This window comes from Lacerta agilis, chromosome 12 (genome assembly GCF_009819535.1).
Source record: "Lacerta agilis isolate rLacAgi1 chromosome 12, rLacAgi1.pri, whole genome shotgun sequence".
NCBI classification, from domain to species: Eukaryota; Metazoa; Chordata; class Lepidosauria; order Squamata; family Lacertidae; genus Lacerta; species Lacerta agilis.
The window spans coordinates 20,022,459-20,044,710 of NC_046323.1; the positions used below are offsets into that span (position 1 = coordinate 20,022,459).

At 40.2% G+C, this 22,252-nt stretch overlaps 1 protein-coding gene across 2 annotated transcripts in view; it reads left to right on the plus strand.

Moving 5' to 3' along the window:
• Nucleotides 1-22,252, plus strand: part of ANKRD28 (ankyrin repeat domain 28) — an 83,941-nt gene that overhangs the window by 18,932 nt on the left and 42,757 nt on the right. The window contains exons 1-2 of one of the 2 annotated variants that reach the window (XM_033165760.1): nucleotides 12,275-12,391; nucleotides 13,222-13,305. In XM_033165760.1, coding sequence (XP_033021651.1) covers nucleotides 12,275-12,391; nucleotides 13,222-13,305 — 201 coding nt within the window. Of the gene's footprint in view, nucleotides 1-12,274; nucleotides 12,392-13,221; nucleotides 13,306-22,252 lie in introns of those variants that run through there. The other variant, XM_033165761.1, reaches the window with a different exon arrangement.

Consider the following 22,252-nt stretch of genomic DNA (forward strand, 5'->3'; position numbering starts at 1 on the left):
GCCATGAATCATGGAATAGGTACTCATTTCAAAGACATAAATTTCTTTCAGTGCAGGCCCTAAAGAGGCTGACAGCAACAACAAATAGCTGTGGGACAACACATGAGAGTGTTGGTCACTCCAGGTAGAGAGAGTTGTGTTAGGTCAGGTCCATCCATCTCTCTCCCCCCAGGTCTCTATTATGCAGATCAGGTCAGCCTCTTTGTCCACAATAACATTATGGATCTTAGGAACTGGATTAGTGTTCAGTAACACCACCACCAGACCTCCAGTGATACCACAGGTAGGAGGTCCGAGCGAGCAACAGAATGCAAGCTTCTGTAAGCTTCCCTCTGACCCAGCCATCCTCTAGCCCAGGGGTCTGCAACCTTTAAGACACAAAGAGCCACTTGGACCCGTTTCCAAAGGGAAAAACAACAACTGGGAGCCGCAAAACCATTGCAACATTTAAAACAAATATAACGCTGCATATATTGTTTCTTACCTTAATGCAATAATAATAAATAACGTATAGGAGCCAATGCAAAGTATAATTAGTAAAAACAACAAGAATAAGTTATTACTTTTTTGCATTGACTCAGGGGCGTACCCAGGATCAAAACTAGGGGGGGGGGCAAGTCATGGTCGTTCAGGTTGTGACATTTCAGCACGGAAAGGCGAATGAAACCAAAATTTTAGGGAAATTATATATAATTATAGCAGTGCTTTATTACAGTAGTTATTACAATTATTTGCTTGGTTTTTAAAATTTTTTATTCTAGTTACATGTCTTATACCAGGGGTGGCCAACTCCCAAGAAACTGTGATCTACTTTCAGCAGTGATCTACCCCCGTTTTTTTGGGTTCAGCTCAAAGTTGTTTTTTGGGGGATGTGGTGGGTGGGAGAGAGGGCTTCCCCCTCTAAGATAGGTTGGCAAGCGAACTAATAAAGAAAGAAAAAGGGGGGTGGGAATGGAAAAGTGGGGTGGAAAAATATAAATTGGGGGTGGGGTGGGGAGGGGAGAATATCTATTAAAAATATGTAGTAGTTTAAAAAAATAAAAATAAAGGGGGAAAATCTTTTTCTTCTTTTTCCTTTTTTGAAAACAAAAACAAAAGGGGAAGAGAAAAGAAAAAGGGGGTATAGAGGGAGAAAAGGGTAATAATAAAAATTCAAATAGAGTGGCTGCAGCAGCTGTGGGAGGTGTTTGTTTGTTTTTCGTTTGTTTGTTTGTTTTAAAAATGGGATTTCTCCCCTTGGATTAAAAAAGGAGGGGAGGAAGAAAAAGAGGGGGGTGGGAGAGCAAGGCAAAAAGCAAAAAAACAGGTTTGGGGGGGGGAAATCACGCCAGGCACTGCAGCGCGCCGACCTCGGGGCTCCGGGCCCCCGAGCCGCCCTTGGGGCCGTCTTGAGCATGTACACCGCCCACAGCGAGCGCTGGCGAAGCACCGGTTGGCGGAGGTTTCAGAAGCAGCCCGGACGTTTTCGCTGCCGCCGCCCCAAAGCAGCTCTACTTCATCCTGTCGGCGACCATCACCGCCCTCCCGTCATGGCGACGCCTGGCCCGGCCGCTCAGAACAGGGGCCGCTCCAATCGCCGCCGCCACCTCCCACCGCCTTTATTATCCCAACTCTTTTCTCTCTCTCTCTCTCGATAACTCGCAAAGCCCAGCTCCTCCTTCTCCCCGCCCTAACGCCACCCTCATTGGCATGTTCCCCTCAAACAGGAACAGGCATCCCGGCGGCTCATTGGCCGGACGAAGCATCGCTCTCCCGTGCCCGCCTCCCGCCTTCATCCTCAGTGGCTACCTTGGCGGTAAGGCCCCGGCTCCGAGCCTATGCACCAAGGCGGGCGATCTGTCCTGCCAATCGGCACGCCGAGGTGGTAAAAGCTCAGCCCTCCCCACACGCTTATTGGTGTGAAGAAGTCGCTTCCTCTCTCTGGGAGTGGTCAAGGTGGACATCAATCTTGGGTCTGTCCTCGGGAACCCCGAGAGGGCTGAGAAGGACCGCCCAGCTGTTCAACGTTGATGCGGATTATTCATGGGTTTTTTGGCCCTTTTTTTTTTTGCCGATAACCATTTAATTATTATTGAAAGGGCATTGAAAGGGGGCATGCCGGAGCCGCGGGAGACCTGTCAGAGAGCCGCATGCGGCTCCGGAGCCGCAGGTTGCTGACCCCCGCTCTAGCCTCACTTACATCTGCCTCCAGTCACTTGAATAGTTGATATCCCTGAGACTTCCTTGCAAGGCCTCCCTTCCAGGCATGTTTTTCAAGGACTCTCTCCTCCATAACCACACACTACCCCAGGAGCTCACAAAAATAGCAGTGCAGGCCATATCATCAGCATCTCAGTTAACTATATGCTGAGAAATATCAGTAGCATTCACATTTCAGATTGAATTAATATTGGTTTTGAAATGTAGCAGTGATCTAGCTAGCACAATTGTCTTCTGAAATGTGTTATTTGGTGAGAAGGATTGGGTAAAGAATAAACCAAGAACAGCATCTGAGTTTAGCCATAATGTGAACAGTGAAAAAAGACATGTAATTCATTCCTGTTCCGTATGTATACTAATTTGTAAGCATATACATGAACCCCAGAGAGTCAGATTTATACAGTTCTTACTCACTTGAACTGGGATTTTTAATATTCTTTCTGCTTCCAAAGCATTACTTTGGAAAAGCTTTCTGGAGCTGGTATAGGACTACATACGGTATTTGTGATCAACCTGAATCTTCCCCAAGGATTTTTAAATAAATAATTAGGCACCATGCATCTGATTTAATGATTAACCTTGACCCTGGCTAGTTTTGCAAAGTCAGATTGTGCAGATGTAGTGATGATGAGTAATTCTTGCAGGAGTCACATTTTTTTAGATAAAAAATGGTATCCATGGAAACTGTAATTCAATTCTTTCACATATGCAGTATGTCTGTTCCTAACCGCTAGAACAACAAATAGTGTGTATGATTAGCAACCTAGTTATTTCCTGACATCTTAATGCATATGAATTTTGAGAAATGTATTCATTTGCCTTTGGCCAAATCTATAAGACATTTTTTAAAAAAAACTTTCGAGAGCTAAAATTCACAAAACAACAATAGGAAAAAAACAGCCCCCCTCTGTCTTTTTTTGGTGTCTTTCATGAAGGATCTTGTAAACCTTGCTAAACTGGCTGCACATGCTTATTTTGGAGTTCTCTTTCGCAGAAAACTGTTTGTCAAACAGGCAGCATTTGTATTTGTACCTTTTGTAATTAAAAAGACTCATGTATATTATTTGACAGTAAACTTCTGGAAACAAAACAATCTGAATTTTCACGTACTTGAACAAGAGTGTATTTGTAATTTCCAGGATGGAAGAAAGAACTAGACAATAGTGTCCAAAAAGGAAAACAAAGCATCTCCTCTCGTTTGAGGTGGTAAAGAAACCTGGATAGATTTCTCTAGTCACCTGATTTTAGCTGATCTATTAATACCCTTCAAACCTGGATGCTTAACAGTGCAATCCTATAAATATCTGCTCAGATGTAAGCCACATTGAGCTCAGTGGGATTTACTCCTATGTAAATTCATATAGAATTGCAGCTTAGGTAACTTTGCCATGTGCTCAGTTCTGAAAACTATTTTGTCATACGTATATTCTAAGAAAGAATGGGTTAGATTTCATCAATTTGCTCTTCCTCTGAATAATGTAACAGAAGATATTACGTTGCCAAAGAGGCTGGAGTTGGAAATGCCCTATACCAGTGATGAGTCACTGTTGAAGATTTAAAATAGTTGTAATCAGTGTGTTGTCCACACCCTTCCACAGGCCAGAATAATATGAATCATTTTCTTCTGTGTTTCCTAAATAGTTTGAGAGGAAGTAGCATGTATTCCTGTAATAAGTTGTAAAACACTGGTGGTATCCTCCCAAGTACTGCTACTGATAGACACATGGGATTTTCAAAAGAATTTTCAAATGGTTTTGGTTTGACTACTAGACAAACATTTTGTAACCCTAGCAACTTACTTTAACCATAAATATTATTTCATATGGCTTTCTGTTGCCACAGATAAATATAACAAGGTGCTAAATATTGATATATTTGAATGCAAACAAATTATGTTTTTTTGAAAATAGTTGAAGACCAGTATCTTTGTAAACTACATTCAAAATTGTGTATGTGTGTGTCCCCTTTATTCAAAATTATAAATAATCAAGGTAGGGCTTTTTCCTCAGCCAAGGAATAACAAAAGAAGGACCAATGCAGGGGGCAGCAAACCTTTTCAGCAGGGGGCCGGTCCACTATCCCTCAGACCTTGTGGGGGGCCGGACTATATTTTGGAAAAAAAAATGAACAATTCCTATGCCCCACAAATAACCCAGAGATGCATTTTAAATAAAAGGACACATTCTACTCATGTAAAAACACCAGGCAGGCCCCACAAATAACCCAGAGATGCATTTTAAATAAAAGGACACATTCTGCTCATGTAAAAACACGCTGATTCCCAGACTGTCCGCGGGCCGGATTTAGAAGGCAATTGGGCCACATCTGGCCCACGGGCCTTAGTTTGGGGACCCCTGGACTAATGCATTCAGCTCAGATTTTGCTTCCTGAATGTGTCAGAGCCTCCATAATGTATCTGATCCCTGACTCATATTTTGACTGGTAACTAGTATTTCAAAATTAGAGACTGTGAGGAAGCCAGTTAGGATGTTCTACATTTCCAACTCCATTATTTTTGTATCTGATTTTTGTTGGAAGCCGCCCAGAGTGGCTGGGGAAATCCAGCCAGATGGGTGGGGTACAAATAATAAATATTATTATTATTATTATTTAAGGAAGCCTTGTGCCCCAGGTGGAGGAAAGAAGGCTCTCAAAATTGCAGTGAATTTTTGTGTTTTGTTTTTTTAAATGAAGGTGGCACTGTGGGTTAAACCACAGAGCCCAGGGCTTGCTGATCAGAAGGTCGGCGGTTCGAATCCCTGCGATGGGGTGAGCTCGGTCCCAGCTCCTGCCCACCTAGCAGTTTACGTCAAAGTGCAAGTAGATAAATAGGCACTGCTCCGGCGGGAAGGTAAACGGTGTTTCCATGCACTGCTCTGGTTCACCAGAAGCGGCTTTGTCATGCTGGCCACATGACCCGGAAGCTGTACGCCGCCTCCCTTGGCCAGTAACACGAGATGAGCGCCGCAACCCCAGAGTCGGACACGACTGGACCTAATGGTCAGGGGTCCCTTTACCTTTACCGGTACTTACAAAATAGTCAAATGCTCCACTTCCCTAATAGTCACTTTACTGCTTTGCTTCCTTCTGCAGTTGGAAATACCGGTATGTGGAAGCTATCTTATTTTTGCTGGGTATATCCTGGGCACTTATTTTCTGTCTGCCTCTTGTCTAGTGAACTGTGGGTGGGAAATCTTCAACTGCTTTTGTCACACATGGGAGATATTCTCAATTTAAAAAAACCTAGAAATAATCCAGACTACCACTTAGATTCATAGAGAACACACACACACACACACACAAATCTCCATGCTAAAGAATATACTTCATACATTAAAGATTAGATACCTCTCTGTTCTTCTGTGTAAGTGTTGAGTCTCAATGGCAGTTAATTTGTCCAGCTATATGAGATATCATGCATATCAGGGAATTATGGAATATATAGTCACCAAATGTATCCCAGTTCTGCCACATCAGTAGTTCTATTTCTTTTTAACAAGGTTACTTGATTGTAATGTTTAATTTCTGAGACTTGGGGGTTGGCTCTTTAATAGGGGTCAGCAAACTTTCAGCAGGGGGCCAGTCCACTGTCCCTCAGACCCTGTGGGGGGCCCAACTATATTTTTTTGGGGGGGAAATAACAAATTCCTGTGCCCCACAAATAACACAGAGATGCATTTTAAATAAAAGCATACATTCTACTCATGTAAAAACATGCTGATCCCCGGACCATCCGCAGGCCGGATTTAGAAGGCAATTGGGCCAGATCCGCCCCCCGGGCCTTAGTTTGCCTACCCATGCCCTAGTCTAATTCCCTATATTGTGATTTCTCATATTCATGCCTGCTGTTCCTGCTAGAAAGTAAAGGCTGCCTATGTGATTTGGATTTGCAGTGCGGATGGTAGTACTTCTCAGCAAGAATTTGTCACTTTCTTCCATCCTAAGAAAGAAAATACTTTTGAACTGTTCTGGACTTTATTCCCAGTAAACATAGAATCATAGAATTGTAGAGTTGGAAGGGACCTCATAGTTCATCTAGTCCAACCCCCTGCAAAGCAGGAATCCTGATGATAAGGCTCCTGCTGTGTCAGATTAAAATTGAGCATCAGATGCACTTTGAAAGCAGGCTTTCCCTTTTCAAAAAGCAAATAAATGCAGTACACTGATATTTACCCCCTTTGATGTCTTGCTTATCATATGATGGCTCTCTATGAGTACGGTCTTTGTCTTAGCTTCATTATTCAGCTTTGTGAGTAAACGCAGTTGGTTGGAAACTTCACATCAAATAGTCAAATTCTTGAAGCAAAATGTTACACCCCCCAAAAAAAACCTTAGATCACAATCTGTTTTGCTGCTGCTATCACTGGTTTCTTCCTATGAAGTACGAATTATCGGGTGTTAGAATTTGTTTTTAGTGAATTCTGTTGTTAAGATGCCAACAGTTTTCCAGTCTGACAGCATTGTCTCCTGGCTACTGAATGATATGAGTAATCATACTTGCTCTCAGAGTCATATGGGATCTGGAATTGCACATGTTTGTAGAAGGTGGTGAAGATGACAGTGTCTGTTTTCTGCTGTTTGGTGGCAGTCTCTCACATCTTATGGCTTCAACCTTCAGGATAGGAGTTTCTTAGGGGAAACATGAGGAACAGTGATGGGAGTTTAACAGACCCTGTAAGCAAGTTGAAGCTGTGTTGTGCCTCTCGGAATCCCACCTACAAGAAACCTACAGCATACCATTCTAAGAGAAGCAAATCCTATCGTTTCTGATAAGCTGGAGTCAGTTTCCAGCAGCTGTGGTGTGTCCTCCTTGGATTTCCTATTTAGAAAGGCTCATACCAGGAGAGAACTTTGGAGACAGTGGAATCAAGAGTTAGTGTTGTTGAACGACAAAGAACTAATTGTCTGAGAAACAGGTATTTTGAAGGAAATACAGTTAACGGCCTTTTCACACAGGGGTTACGTCCCCCCCCCCCGCTCTGTGCGCACCAGCAGAGTGTGTATAAGCGTGTCCCACTCCATTATGCCCTGCGTCTTTCGGTTGTTGCCTGCAAAATCCTTAAACGATTCAGATAGAATAAGTTGAGGACAGTACTACAGAAGAGATTTACTCAAACTTAGAAGAAGTAGGATATGATCCCTTCATGTTCTGTGACAGTTATAATTGCTATCATTAGCTATAATGACATAAGGATAGCTTTTTATTATCCCCCCCCAAAATATAGCACTCTGTGTCCATATGTTATATTCTATGTGGCATATGGGTATAGTATGCAATTTGCTAATTATACTTTCACATGGGTGGGCAGTAGCAGAATGTCAGTTTTAAATTCCCAGGTAATGCTGTGCTATATGGAGCTGATTGTCTTCAGATGAATTCTTCCTGGAATACGTTTGCTTCATACTCTTATAAACAATATTGTACTTTCAAAAGATGTTATTGGAAGGCAAGTAGTACTTCTGTAGGTATATTTAATGCATACAGTTAAGAGTCCTTTTTAGTAGGTATTTCAGTATTTCAATGCTTACTGTAACAAGATAAAATTAGAAGTACATTCATTTTACATGTCATTTTCCTTGTAGTCTGTGGTTTTTAAATGACAGACTACTTATTTTGTTTTTAATATTAATTTATGAAACCAGGCATGGGGTTAAGATGAACTTGTGATTTTTATATGGATGAATTTGTGACATATCTAGCAGCTGTGTTTCATGTAGTACCTGACGTGCTTAGGCTTTTTGAAAATATATTTATGCCAGCTTTCCTTCCTGCATTGTTAGAATTTGCTTAGAGAGGGGTTGTAGTCACTAGAAATATACTTAACATTTAAAAGATACTGTATTAAATATATTTACAAACACACATTTGGGAACGTTCTGTTTGCTTTCTTGTGATATATAGATGCAGCCATTGCTTTCTGTGTTTCCTACCCCAAGCCAAGTGTGGTATATGCAGCAGAGCTTTACCTGCATATCTTGTTAGGCAGGGTTCCTCCAGAGGCTTACCCTTAAATATCAATTGGGATAGTCCCTTGTGCTTTCCAGAACCTGAGCCCATTCTTGTCTTTTCTTTCTTTCCTCCTGCTCTGAAGATTTTTTGTTTTTACAATCAAGTTGCATATAAGATTTGTGAAATAAACAAATAGTTCAACGTCTGCATCACTGTGTCCCAGTCCTGCCTTATAACCTTCCATAACCCCCCCCAAAGCAATTCCTATTGAAAATTAGCCTTGAGAGATGGTGAAAACCAGTGACATTTCATACACCCTCCTTTCCTTGCAACCTGGAACAGCTAGCCAATTGGGACCCAGTTATTTGTAAAAAGAGGGGCATTTTGTGACAGGTACCTACGATAAATTCCAAGCGCTTGATTGTTTACACCTGTGAATCACACACAGAACCCACACCACTGATGAAAACAGCAGCAGCAAGTGACCTTGTCCCTATGGGACACTATCAGATCCAGGCTTTGAATAGCAAGGTATATTTAACTTCTTCCTCTCCCCCCTCCCCCCTCTGCAATTCCAGTACAGACAAAATTCCATTTCAGGTGATGGCAAGTCTATGTGACTGTTTCTTTGTTACCAGTAACTGAAAATGTAGTATTTTGGGCTGTTGAAAATTGAGTGAATGTTTATTTTAATACCTGGAGCTTCTAAAGCTAAACCAGGACTTGCTTCTAAGTGCACAGGACTATGCCCCCCTTTTTTCCATATATGGCTTTTTGTAAACTCAGAACAGCAGACCCAGAAAATAAAAACCAGCAGTCTGGCTGCTAGTGTTAGTCTAGATGCATCAGAGCATATATTTGCAGGGAACAACATGGTCACTACCTTTTCTCTTAACAGAGCTCCTGTGCCTTTAACAGCTGCAGAGAGGCAGATATTCAACAAGCGCACCTTTCCTAAGAACACAGCTCTGTTAGCCTTAGCACTTCTTACCATAAGCTGCCCATCCCTCTGCCCCACCAGCCCCTACAGGTGTTAGCTGCCTTTGCCCTTTAAATAGAAAAAGAAGGGCAAAGTGCTTCTAGTTTTCCTCAGTATTAGATAGTTTCAGCCCAATCCTATGCATGTTTACCCAGAAGTAAATCTCAGGAGGCCTTTTTGGACATAATGTTCCAGACTAAATAAAACCATAGTTCTGTTGAGCCAGGAACATTATGTTCGAAAAGACTCACAGAAATTTACTTCTGGGTAAGCACCCACAGGGCTGGATTGAAGTTGTCAAACCATAGTATGAGAACATTGGACCTGTGTGTTCCCCCTTCTCCCCCCACTTTGGCTCCTTCACCCACTGACCTCAGTGCTTCAGTCCTGATACATTTAAACCAGAGCTCACTGTTACTTACTGAAATGGGAAACTCATTTAAATAATAACAAAAAAATTTTTTCCTTCCAGTAGCACCTTAGAGACCAACTAAGTTTGTTCTTGGTATGAGCTTTCTTGTGCATGCACACTTCTTCAGATGGGGATGGAAATTTCAGAGCCAGTGCATAAAGGGGAACATTGTGAGCCTCAGTGGTCATTGCTGACTTACTAGACTATGGTTTAGTAAACTAGGAACATTATGACCATGTAAGATCACTGTGTTCAGTGTAACTTATTTCTCCCAATTAAAAATTTATAGGATAGCAGACTTAAAACATCTAATGTCCAATTCTGAATGCATTGTTTTAATCAAGTTTCATTTAAATAAATGGGATTAATTTACCGGTATGAGGAAATGACTGAGGTGACAATGTAAACAAAAATGGTTTCTAGCTAAATTTTCAAAATCTCCAAGCTGAGGACTGCTGAGTCAGTCACTTGGAATTTTGTGTAAAAGTATTTTTCTTCTGAAATGTGAATCTTATTTCATTGTATACTGCTGAAGTTATTTTTCACCACAGAATTTGAAAATATCAGTGTTTGGTTGATCCCTGAAAATTTTGATACTTAACCCATAAGAATATATCTATTCATATCCAAAGCAGCTTGCAAGATACTTCAGATATCTCTTGTTATGGTCATTTAGCGCTTGTCCCTTGAAACTCTGCTAAGTCTGTATTTTAAGACTGTGTGTGTTATGGCTGTTCAGTTGATCTGAAATTGAGAACTTTAAAAATGTACGGTTACTTAATATGAACTGAAACTACTGTTGAGTTAATAAAGCAACATTTCCAATACTTTGGGCATATGACCCATTTATATAATACACCCACAGATCACTGCTATAGCTCAGCAGATTCAAACCAAAGCTGTAAATTCAGATTATTGGATGACATTTTTTGTTAGTGTTTGTAAATATCCTCACTTTTCTTAGGTGCTTGTTAGCATGCTATATATGTGTCTTTTAACGGCAACCCAAATATTTCTGGTAAGCAGCTATTCCTTTGTATAATGGATTGATTTTTTAAAAAGGCTTTTTAATTCCTAGTTTATAAAGACTAAAAAGTTTCATGGCCATAGAGGGTTAACAGACCGTTCTGAGAATATGGTAACATATGAAAGCAGTTATGGGTTGGAATTGTTTATTTTCCTACATTGTTAGTCAGCAGTGCCAGTATACTAGTTTCCTTGTGGCTTTTAGTGGAAAATGTTAAAGGCTCAACAGAAATCTTACGTTTTAACTGAATTAGTCACACAAAACTGGCATCGATATTCTGTGAGGGCTGCCCCAAAGCTGCTTTTCCCCCTCCCCCTGCTACAGGAAGTTGCATCCAGAGCAGTAGCTCAGTTATTTGGTAAGTGTAACATGTGAGCATTACTAGGCATTTCATTCTGCGGATCTATTGCTCTGTTGGAATACTGCTGCGGGTGCGATTTTTGTGTCCTGTTAATGTGTTCTGTAATGACCTTTTTAAAGCACTAGCTTTTTATACCGTTTGCAGTACCATCTGCTGCATGAAAAATCCTAACTTAATGACAAAATTTGGATAAATAGAGCATTTAACGTGAAGAACCACAGGACTTGCATGGACACAGATCTTCAAATAAAGAAGTTGGCTGAAAGATGATGCGTGGAGCCTGATTTTCTCCCCCCTCCCCCCTTTTTACATCGGTCTGAATGAAGGCTATAATGGAACCTCTATTCACACAGTGATCAAAAGAAGCGCTCGAGTGATGAACTACTTCTGCAGGAAAAGTCTAAAGCAATAATTCAAGTGCTTGTGTTTGTGGTGTTTTGCTAAAACGTTGTTACCGGTATTTATATCTTACATGTTGTTGGAGCAGCTAGCTAGAGCAATGGTCTGATGATGGAAAACAAATGTTCTGCATTTCTTTTCTGACTGATGGAGTAGCATTCTGTGTTACGGTCTGTTGGGGAATCTAGATTGAAGAAGCAGTATTATTTGAGTCTCATTGTCCTTTGTTGTCTGACTCATCACATGTAAATGTACTGCAGCTTAGCTGTACATTGCAGGCATTTTTACATGGAGAAGAAATGTCAACCTTGGAGCTTTAGTGCTGAATAACTGTTGAGTTATACGTTGCTTTTTGTGTGGTGGACTTTTGATTTTAAGGCAGTAGCATTTTTAATTGCAGAATGATCATGACCTGGAACACTTGGGGCAGTCATGTGTGCCTTTTTTGGTAGAAATCCTGCTACCGTTAACTGGAGGCTGACCTTGCTGGAGTGGGGAGAGCTGTGATCATCTCTGCCAGAGCAATTGTCTCTTGTTTCATTCTATACAGAATGGTGTTATGTTGTCTATAACAATGATTTTACTGTTTAGGTAGTCTTATTCTGTAGAAATTAAACAAAAGCAAATTGGTTGGTGAAAGTTCAGAATTTTTATATATACTGTTGTAATTTCTACTGTAAGAGGATATTTTAGTAATTGAGTGTTACAAACTAACAGAACTATTTTAGCATAACTTTTAATGGAATATTTTGAAAAACTTCATTAGCTGAATATGTTGTTGAATTTGACAAATAGAATATAATTTAAGTTATGCCATTTTAAATATTTCAAAACAAAGCACTAGTGTTTGTAAATTATGTTTGAGAGGAAAAGAACTTTCTGTGCTGTCTTGGCTATCCTTGGAACAAGGCTGTTACAAATCTAGTTTTCTCCTTCAAACGGGTCGAATGAGTCGTGTGTGTATTGTTGTTTTGGAGGAGGTGGAAGATGATTCTCCCACGTTTATTTCCAAACTGCCTCAGGAAAGCATATCTCTACATCCTTCAGCTTCAGGACATTGCTTGGTAAGAGGTTCTTGCTAAATATGTCCTGTTTGTAATTATGGTTCAAGGCTCCATTGACTTGCCATAAATATGAAACTGTAGCTGGTATTTATTTTGCTGAAGTAGTTAATATGGTTATGTAGATTCACTTCTGTGTCTAACGATAATCCTAATGAATGAAACAAATGAAACAAATTCTCTAGATTGTTCCTTTTCACATCTTAAGGAGTACCCCAATCATTGCCTTCAAAAGTAAATTGGCAAAGAAGTGAATGAATTTTGTAGCAAATTGTTTCTAACTCAACTCCTAAAATAATTGGTTATGTAGTCTTTCAAAAACAATATAGTATATTCTGTAGTAAAGCAAGTCCCATTCTTTAAAAATATGGAAAATAGATCATGTGATGCAGGGCTACTAGTCCAGCAACATTGTAATAGCTGAGTAGTTATTATTTATTGCTTTGGCAATAATGCTTTCAAATGTTTATGGTGGTGGTTAGCACATGTAGATAATTTTAGAAATAGATGTGTTTGTCACCAGATCATTTAGATGTTCTGCACTTCCTTATTTGTCTATCACATTGCATGCATGTGTCTAGTTGTTTTCTGTTTCTTTCAGAAGGCATTCTTCAAAATTAGTATGCAATAATCAGGTATTTTTTATTTTTATCTTGTATAGATAATTAGTGTGGTATGTAGAAGAGCATTTTAAAATAGTGCATTAGACAGATTTTTAATTAAGTATTTGTGATATGGAAAGTTTTGGTACTCGTCGTCTAAAACTGTGATGTAATAATCACACCTGAATAGCGTTGAAATTAAAATGCTTTCTCTGTTTTCTTATATTTTAGCCACCACTTGTTCAAGCTATATTTAATGGGGACCCTGATGAAGTTCGTGCACTAATTTTTAAGAAAGAAGATGTTAACTTTCAGGTAAATGCCTTATTTTTTGCTCATAGATTTTATTTTATTTTGTTGTCTTGGTTTTCTCATCTGAGACACTCCAGGAGTCTTTGTAATAAATTTAATGATTTATGAAATATAATTTACCCTACTACTATTCTGTCAGATTTTACCTACATTTGGTGGTGAACTAATTAATCTGTTTTGCTTAAAGAAACACTTGCCTATCTTTCTTCTTATGCTTTTAAGATACAGTATTGTAATAATAATAAGACTGCACTAAATTGCAACAAAGTTACCAACTCAAATATGGTTTCTCCACCATATACCACTATCCAGCCTCTAGTTATTAATAATCCTTACCCACACCCATAATTCATGTTGGTGTTCAAATCATCTCATTTTAGCCCTTTCATAAAACCAAGGAAAAAGATGGGGGGACAGAGGAATGCCAAAATGTTTCACTTTTTAGAGCTGGTAAACTGGATTAGGTTTCCTGCTGCTATGTTGGTTGTCCAAACTACTCGTAAAGTGATCTGTTCTTTGGCAGCTGGATAGACAATTGCAGGCCTTTTTCTGTAGGTGCAAGAGGCTTTTTAATATTGTAAAATCAGTCTAATGAATTTCCCAGCAGCCACTACGTTTCATGTACAAGCAGGACCTGCAAAATAAAAATAAAAATGTGGCATTGTGGAATTTATTGTTCAGCCACCCCTGCCTTCTTCCTTGATAATTCATTCCATTTCCCCTTAGTTTTCTATCTTATTTGTATTCTCTTCCCAACAACCAGTCAGTATTCCATGCCCACTGAGCATGCTCAGTCTGCACATTGGAATGTTTTGTGAGCTGTTGTCCCCTGATACTTCTTTCTTGTGCCTGAGTGGTGCTGTTTTGGCTACATATGAACTGGCATTAGGAGAATTAAGATAATTATATATGATGATCCAGTTATTATATTCATGCATCACAATTCTATGTATATTCACTTGGAAGTGACACATTTAGTTCAGTGGGACTTACTCCCAAGTAAGGGTGCATAGCCTTGCAAACTTAGTCATGAAGTTATTATGATCATACTAATTATCTGATGTTATATGATTTATCGTCTGACTGCTGTTAAAAACAGGATGCCTGACTAGATGAGCCCTCAGTGTGAGACTAATACAGTCTTATACATGCTTACTCAGGAGAGAGACCTGTTTAATTCCGTGATATTTTTTTGCTACAAAAATGTGGCCTGTGATTCTAATTCCAATTTTCTGGGAGTAATATCCATTGAATTCAGTAGGACTTGTTCCAGAGTAGACATAGATACCAGGCTTTTAGTCTAGCAACATTCCAGAGGGATATGGTTTTAAGTACTAATTGGGTATTTAGCATACAACTTATTTTTAATGCTGTTTTACAAAATATGATGGGAAAATTATGCTACATTATGACTTTTAAAGAAGTTTTTACTGTATATGAGGAAAATAGTTATAGGTTTACTGGCGAAATCTTGGTTCAATCTCAACCTGACTAGAATTAGTCACTGAATTTAGTGGTTGTTACTAGTGGTTTTAAAACAAATGTATACTGGGTAACTTTTGTCATGATGGGTGTTGGCTGGTGAAAATGTGTAATGAAAAATAAATGATTGAAATCAAATCTCATTGAAACAGGGCTGCTCATTAGAATTTTAAACCAATGTTTCAAATGCAAGATCTAGTGTACAGTAACTCTATTATACTTGTGTGAGCCAGAGCACAAGATGCTTTCCAAAAGGACACAAGGATTTGGTTGTAATAAAGCCTAAAGTGAGGATAGGCTCTGTCCTAGTTGTATTCTTCTTTATTCTGCAAGTTATGAACAAAACAGGAATTGAGTGAGTTGTGATCCAACATGTGTAATAAAATAATACATGATTAGGGTCGACCCCTTCCCAATTTGTCCTCTGTTCTGTTGGTGGTACAGGCAGCCTCCCGTTTGCATGTGTTCAATATGTGTGCAACCGTGTATACACACATCATGCTGAGCCCGGAAATGTCATAAAGACAGCACTAAAAAGGTGGAATGGGGTGTTTGCAGGCATTTTCAAGGGGTTTAAATTATACGTGATTTCACTGATGCGAGCAGTGCCACAAAACGTAATCCTTGCGTAAATGGGGGGCTGCCTGTATTTTAAGTGTTTCAGATTTTCAGCATGTTAAGTAGTGTGTTATTTTGTAAAGTAAATAATGCTGAAGTGCCAATTGATGGTGGCACACAGATTACAATGAATGCTGCAAACCTTCCTTGATGGCTGTAGGCTAGCTCTCTAATCCTAGAGTGTGTCCTCTGATGTGTGCACAGATCTTCTGTGGTTTGGGATCTTCATTGATCAACGCACGCTGGGGGATTTTGATAAAGTTTATCTGCATATTGTGATAGGGCAAGCCATTCATGGAGGAGGAGCTGTTAGAACTCCCAGGTCTGAAACAGACTTGTAGATGAGGGTTGTGATATTTTCGTTTTGGGGAAACGTTATATTCTTCACTGTTTGGGTTGTCAATGAACATAATTTAGTCTGGAGTAAGCAGGGTTTTAGTTGAAATTTTGGAAGAAGTAGAGTTCTCCCTTGCTAATTATAAATAAAACTTGACAACATCCATAGGAATCATACTCAAGTATAATTGGTGAAGATACAGTAAAAGCACAAGAAAGCGCAGTTGCTTAACTTCATTGGCTAGGATCTGTGGAACTTGTTCATGAGTGGAATAAATCATGAGAGTATTTTCCTTCTAGCTGCATCCTGGAAGGAAAATGCAAGGTAAGGTGTAAGGTAGGAAGGGATGTCAGCTTCCGGGTGCATGTTGTGTTCTGCCTAGTTCTCTAGATCCTGGTCACTGTGCAAGATTAGCAAACATCCAGTGCTCTGCTAAGGCTGAATAATAGTTAGACCAGGCATAGGGAACCTTCGGCTCTCCAGATGTTTTGGCCTACAACTCCCATGATCCCTAGCTAACAGGACCAGTGGTCAGGGATGATGGGAATTGTAGTCCGAAACATCTGGAGAGCCGAAGGTTGCCTATGCCTGAGTTAGACAGTAACTATTATTACGGTACTTTGGCCTAAATTTACTCATTGTTGTCCACTCATCAGCCACTGATGTAGTTTCTGGGGAGGTAAAAATTTGTTCTAAAATTTTACCATGTTTAAGCTTGAGGCCATGCTATTTTGCATTTTGTTGGAGTCACCATGCATACTCTATAGTTAAAGAAACAAAGCGCAATGGAACTGTGTGCAAAGGCACTCCATTGTTGTGCATTGGTAGTTCACTAGCACAGAAGAAAGAGACATTTCTAAAAATAGACATTGACCAACATAATGTTTCTAGACAAACATGATTTTTCATTTCCTTTTTATGTAAAGATGCCAACAAACTGATTAGCCATTTCCTCCCATTTAGTAATGTAAGTTTGCACTTACTTAGAAGTGTTTTAAAAATAATAATTTAAAAAGTAGCACCTAAGTTTGTTCTGGGTATAAGCTTTCATGTGTATGCATGCACACGAAAGCTTATACCCAGCAAAAAACTTAGTTGGTCGCTAAGGTGCTACTGGACAATTTTTCAAAAAAAATTCTTTACTTTGACTGCGTCAGACCAACACAGCTACCTACCTGAATGTAGAAGTGTTAGAAACTGAGATATGAAAGCTAGGAGCTAATGGCACCTTGAACCTAGGTTATGGGCACAACAACGGAATGTCTACGCACACTTTTTTAATAACAAGAGTACAAAGCTGAAAATGAATGAAATGCAGCTAAAATCTTACATTCATTTAAAAAAAAATATTAACAAAATTACATTCAGTTACACATATTCTCATTATTTACAATACATAACAAGTTGTACTTTGTGTATATATCTATTTGTAAATATGTGATTTCCTTATGTCTACCATCGTGACTTCCCTCCACCACCACTTGGCTTCACTTGTTAAAATCTTATATTCAGTTTTCACATGCTCTAGTCTTCATCTGCAAAAAACAAAGCCATGTTTCCCCTGCCCTCACACCCCTAATATTCTTAACAAGGGTCTCTTCTCCAGTCTTCAGAGAGTGGCTGGAAGTGGGGAGGCAGAAAAAGGTCCTCCTTTTCTTCCACTCTGCAGCTTTAATCAGAGCTCAGAAACTGCTTGCGCTGATGTAATTCCTTGTCGCAAAACGCGCCTAGAACAATGGGAGTTTTGAACGCTCTTTGCAGTGTTCTGTGTGAATAGTGGAATATTTTTCTAGAGGCAGAGAGAGTCCTCCCCAGTTTCCAGGATGGGATAGTTCATACATGGTGCTAGGCCATGATTTAACTCTATGTGGAGAAAACTTGGTGAATCCAAGAGACTCCTGCACTCTCCCTTCCTAGGCTGCCAGGACAAGGACTTCTGCTGATATTACTTTCTGTCTCAAGGAATCTTAGCTTGTTTATTTACATTTGTATCTCACCCTCCCCTTGAAACAATCCTGGGGTAACGAACATCAAATGCTATACAATACAGTTTAAAATAAAATAATTTTTTGACATATTTTAAAACATTGTAAAGCCATTTAAAACATTTATGATATCTAATACAACAACCATATACCCTCAAAGTTATTAATTTCACATTTACCATGGCTAATATATATCACTCATCAAATGCCTGGGTAAACATGAATGTTTTAACATGTGCCCTCAAAGTCAGTGAGGGATATAGGTGCACCTTACTAGGAAGGCCATTCCACAAATGGGGAGCCATCACTGAGAAGACCCAGGATCCTTGCAATAAGATGAATCTTCACATTCATGAGGGTATAGAACATATAATATTTTGAAATAACTATCATTGCAGTATTACTTGGTCATGTCTAAATGAATGGTAAGCTAGCGGCGCGGTGGGTTAAACCACAGAGCCTAGGGCTTGTCGATCAGAAGGTCGGCGGTTTGAATCCCTGCAACGGGGTGAGCTCCCGTTGCTCGGTCCCTGCTTCTGCCAACATAGCAGTTCGAAAGCATGTCAAGTGGAAGTAGATAAATAGGTACCACTCCGGCGGGAAGGTAAACAGCATTTCTGTCACTGCTCTGGTTTTGCCAGAAGCGGCCTAGTCATGCTGGCCACATGACCCAGAAAAACTGTCTGCAGACAAATGTCGGCTACCTCGGCCTGTGAAGCAAGATGAACACCACAACCCCAGAGTCGTCTGCGACTGGACTTAACAGTCAGGGGTCCCTTTACCTTTTAAGTAATAAAGAAGCTGAAAACTAGAGCCAGGAATCAAGAACTTTAGGCTATGTGATGGGGGTTTGAACAGCTGGTCCCTATGTTTTTAAGTTTCATGCTCTTTAGCTCCTGGTCCATGACCTTGCATCCAAGGTAAAAGGGAGTTTTCCAAGAAGAATCCAGTTGTTTTTAGGTAGAAGACATGATTTGAAATATGAAAGTACTTTAAGGAGGAGATAATGAAGACCTCTGTGTATGTTATATCTCTGTAAAAGTGTAGATGTTGCCACTCTTGTACTTGTGAAAGCTATAGCCTTTGACAATACACACTTTTCTTTCTTTCTTTTTTTACTTTTAAGAAAAGCACAGAAATATATGCCAGAGAGCCAATTATAGCTTTTCCCTGGTGTGCTTCTGTAGTGTACATGAGTTGTTTGGTTTTTTTTAGGGGTTTTTTTTTTTTTAAGTTGGCATGCATCAGCTTGTATGCAACCAAATAGAAATGAATTAAATAAGGAAATCTAGCAAAACACGAAGCAGAAATTAATTAACTTCAAAAGTAGATACTGCTTTGGCCTCTCTGTTTTTTGAAGGCATTAATTATTTAAAAGATTAGTGGATAATTTTCTTTTGCAACTGGAACCACACACAAGCAGAGATGTCATAAAAAAGAAAAATGCCTTGTTAAATTGTATTCTCTTCCTAGATAATATTTCAATTAGCTTTCACAGATGTCAGTTTTCACTGATCACAAGGTGATGCTTCTGGCAACATTGCTTCCGTGTGTCTTGCAGAGTTTGTGAAACATCCTAGAAGCAGCCATGTTTGAATGTGGTATATACATTTTTAAGTTATACAGAACATGTCTTAGCCAGGGTGCATGATGTTTGCTGTGTTGCTGGAAGTACAAAGGGAAGCTATATGCCTATAAAAATTCAGTGATAAAAACTGCCCCCTGCTCCTCCTATAGCTGATTGCCCCAGCCTGGACATGCAACACTGTCAAGTTGTGTCAGTGGCAGCAGCAAGACAAGTTCTGCAAAGCAGCTGCATTAGCTCGAAGTCTTAGCCTTAGGCTTGAAACTGAATTTTCTGGGTAGGACTCATGAAAGCCAACCTGATTGTAAGCAACAGAACATCCCTTTGGAGAGACACTTATGGGCAGCATTACCCCTTGTCGGCTGTTGGAAATGTGGATTGCTAGCTTGTGGCCCTGGGTAGGAGGCAGGGTCCAGGGAGTATCTGTGATACTACTCAGAGTAGGAGACTGAGTGGAGGTGGAGGTTATTGCTGTGATTTATCTTAGGTGAGAGATGGATAATGTATGGGTTTGACCAGGTGAGAGCTGTTGGTTACCGCATTAAAGATCAGGAGATGGTTTGACTGGAAGGGTCATTTTCCAGGGACTTCATTTATTGAATATTTTTGACTCCTGTAAGCACAGGTACTTTAATAATCTTTTTTACCTAGTTCTTATTGCAGTGTTTTCTTAGTTAATGCCATGCTGCTGCCTACTGCTTGTAATTAGATATTTTATTGCTGCTAAAGTGGGGAGTATGTTGGTGGGGTATCCGTATGCCCAAGTAGTCATGATTTCAGAGCTGGGAGAAATGAGTGGTCCTGGGGTAAGAGTGATCATGAGCAATGGAAGATATGGTGTGTGGTGAGGGGAATAGCTTCTGGCAGGACTCCCCTTTTCAGTTTTCCTTTAGCCCTTACCTTAGCTCCCTGGTTATTCTATCACTAAGCCTTCCAGCTTGTATGGTGCCATTATCTAGTCCCAGATCAGTTCATACTGTGATTTGATTGTGGATTAGAAAGCTGTCTTAAATGTGCATTACCACACAGCTGGGTAAAGTAGATCTGACCCAGCTGTGCCCATATAGGTAACAGCTTGGGGTCAGTTTGCTTGCCTAATTTTATTTTATTTAGCAAAAATTATATGCTGCTTGCTTGTAATATAGAGAACCTCTAAGTGGTTCACAAAAATAGAAAATAAAACATTAAAATTATTGATTAAAATGAGTTTTAAAACATTCAAAAGATGACTAAAATCAACATGATCTAAAACAGAAAAATACATGCAACTTCTACATGTCTAGATAGGCTTGCCTAAGCCAAAATGTTATAAGCAGGCTTGTGAAGGTACCTGCCTGATGTCAGTGGGCAAGGAATTCCAAAGTGTATGTGCTGCCAGACGAAAAGATTGATTTCTTACAAGTTTGGAATGAGTATTGTGTGGCATCTGAAACAAATTATGGGATTAGACAGGTAAACTGATCTCAAGTAGTTAAGTGCTTTATATATTTATAGTATCACCTTGAACCTGGCCCAGTAGCGAATAGACAACCACTGCAGAGCTCTGAGCAGAGGTGTTTCATGCAGGCAGCTTCTAACTCCTGTCAGCAACTGTGCTACAGCATTCTGCAATGACTGCAGTTTCCCAATCAAGTGCAAGGGAAGCCCTGCATAGAGTGCACTGAAGTAATCCTGTCTTGAAGTCACCAGTGTCTGAAGTGCTATGTCAAGTTTTCCTGGTCCAAGATCAGCTATAACTGTCATACTGGTCACTTCTGATAAAAGTTACTTTTAGCTACTGAGGCTACACCCAGAAGCACCCCCAGACTGCTTACCTGGAGGAAGCACAATGCTCTCCACAGCATAGATTTGATCAATTTCTCAGACACAGGAGCCAGTCGCTCACTGTACCTTTGTTTTGCCAGGATTCCATCTCATCTTATTTTCCCTCATTCATTCCACCACTGCATTCAGGCACTGGTCCAGGGACCTCATGACCTCTCCTTACTCAGATGTGGAATGTCAGCAGTGTACTGATGTTAATATGCCCCCAAACTCTTAATGATCGCTCCCAGTGGCTTCATGTAGATATTAAATAGCATTGGGAGTAGAATAGTGTACTGCAGCATCTCATAGTACAGGGGTGGCAACCTAATGCCCGTGGGCCGGATGCATCCCAATCGCCTTCACAATCCGGCCCACGGATAGTCCGGGAATCAGCGTGTTTTTACATGAGTAGAATGTGTCCTTTGATTTCAAATGCATCTCTGGGTTATTTGTGGGGTATAGGAATTTGTTCATTCCCCCCCCCCCCAAATATAGTCTGGCCCACCACATGGTCTGAGGGACGGTGGACCGGCCCATGGCTGAAAAAGGTTGCTGACCCCTGTCATAGTATAACCACCAGCAGTCTGGAAAACACTCTCCTAGTGCTGTCCTCTGAACTTTGTCCTGTAGGTAGAATGGGAATCACTGTGACACAATGCCCTTAATTCTCATTCTCACAGAGCTAGTCCAAGAGGATACCATGGCCAATAGCATTGAAAGCTGGGGAGAGTCTGAGAAGCAGGAGCAAGGTCACACTCCCTTGGACCCATTCTCTGTAATGGTCATCCATCAGGGTGACTAAGGCCAGGTCAGTCCCATGGCCAGGCCTAAACATATGTGTCTTCCAAGAATGCTTGCAGTTGTCCCACCACAATTCTCTCTACTACTTTCCCCAAGAAGGAGTATTTGCAAGTGGTTGATAGTTATTCCAGTCCAAAGGGTGCATGGCTGGTTTCTTTAGGCGTACAGCAGGTACCAAAATCACCTTGCCTCATATGTGTCTATCTGACCACTTTGATCTTCAGAACTTGTACTTTTACAAGTGCCATATGATGTTCGTTGCACATTTGTGAGAAGTCTTTTAGTGTGGCAGCACCAGTGCTTTTGGAGCTCCCTGCTTGTTAACATTAGGCAACA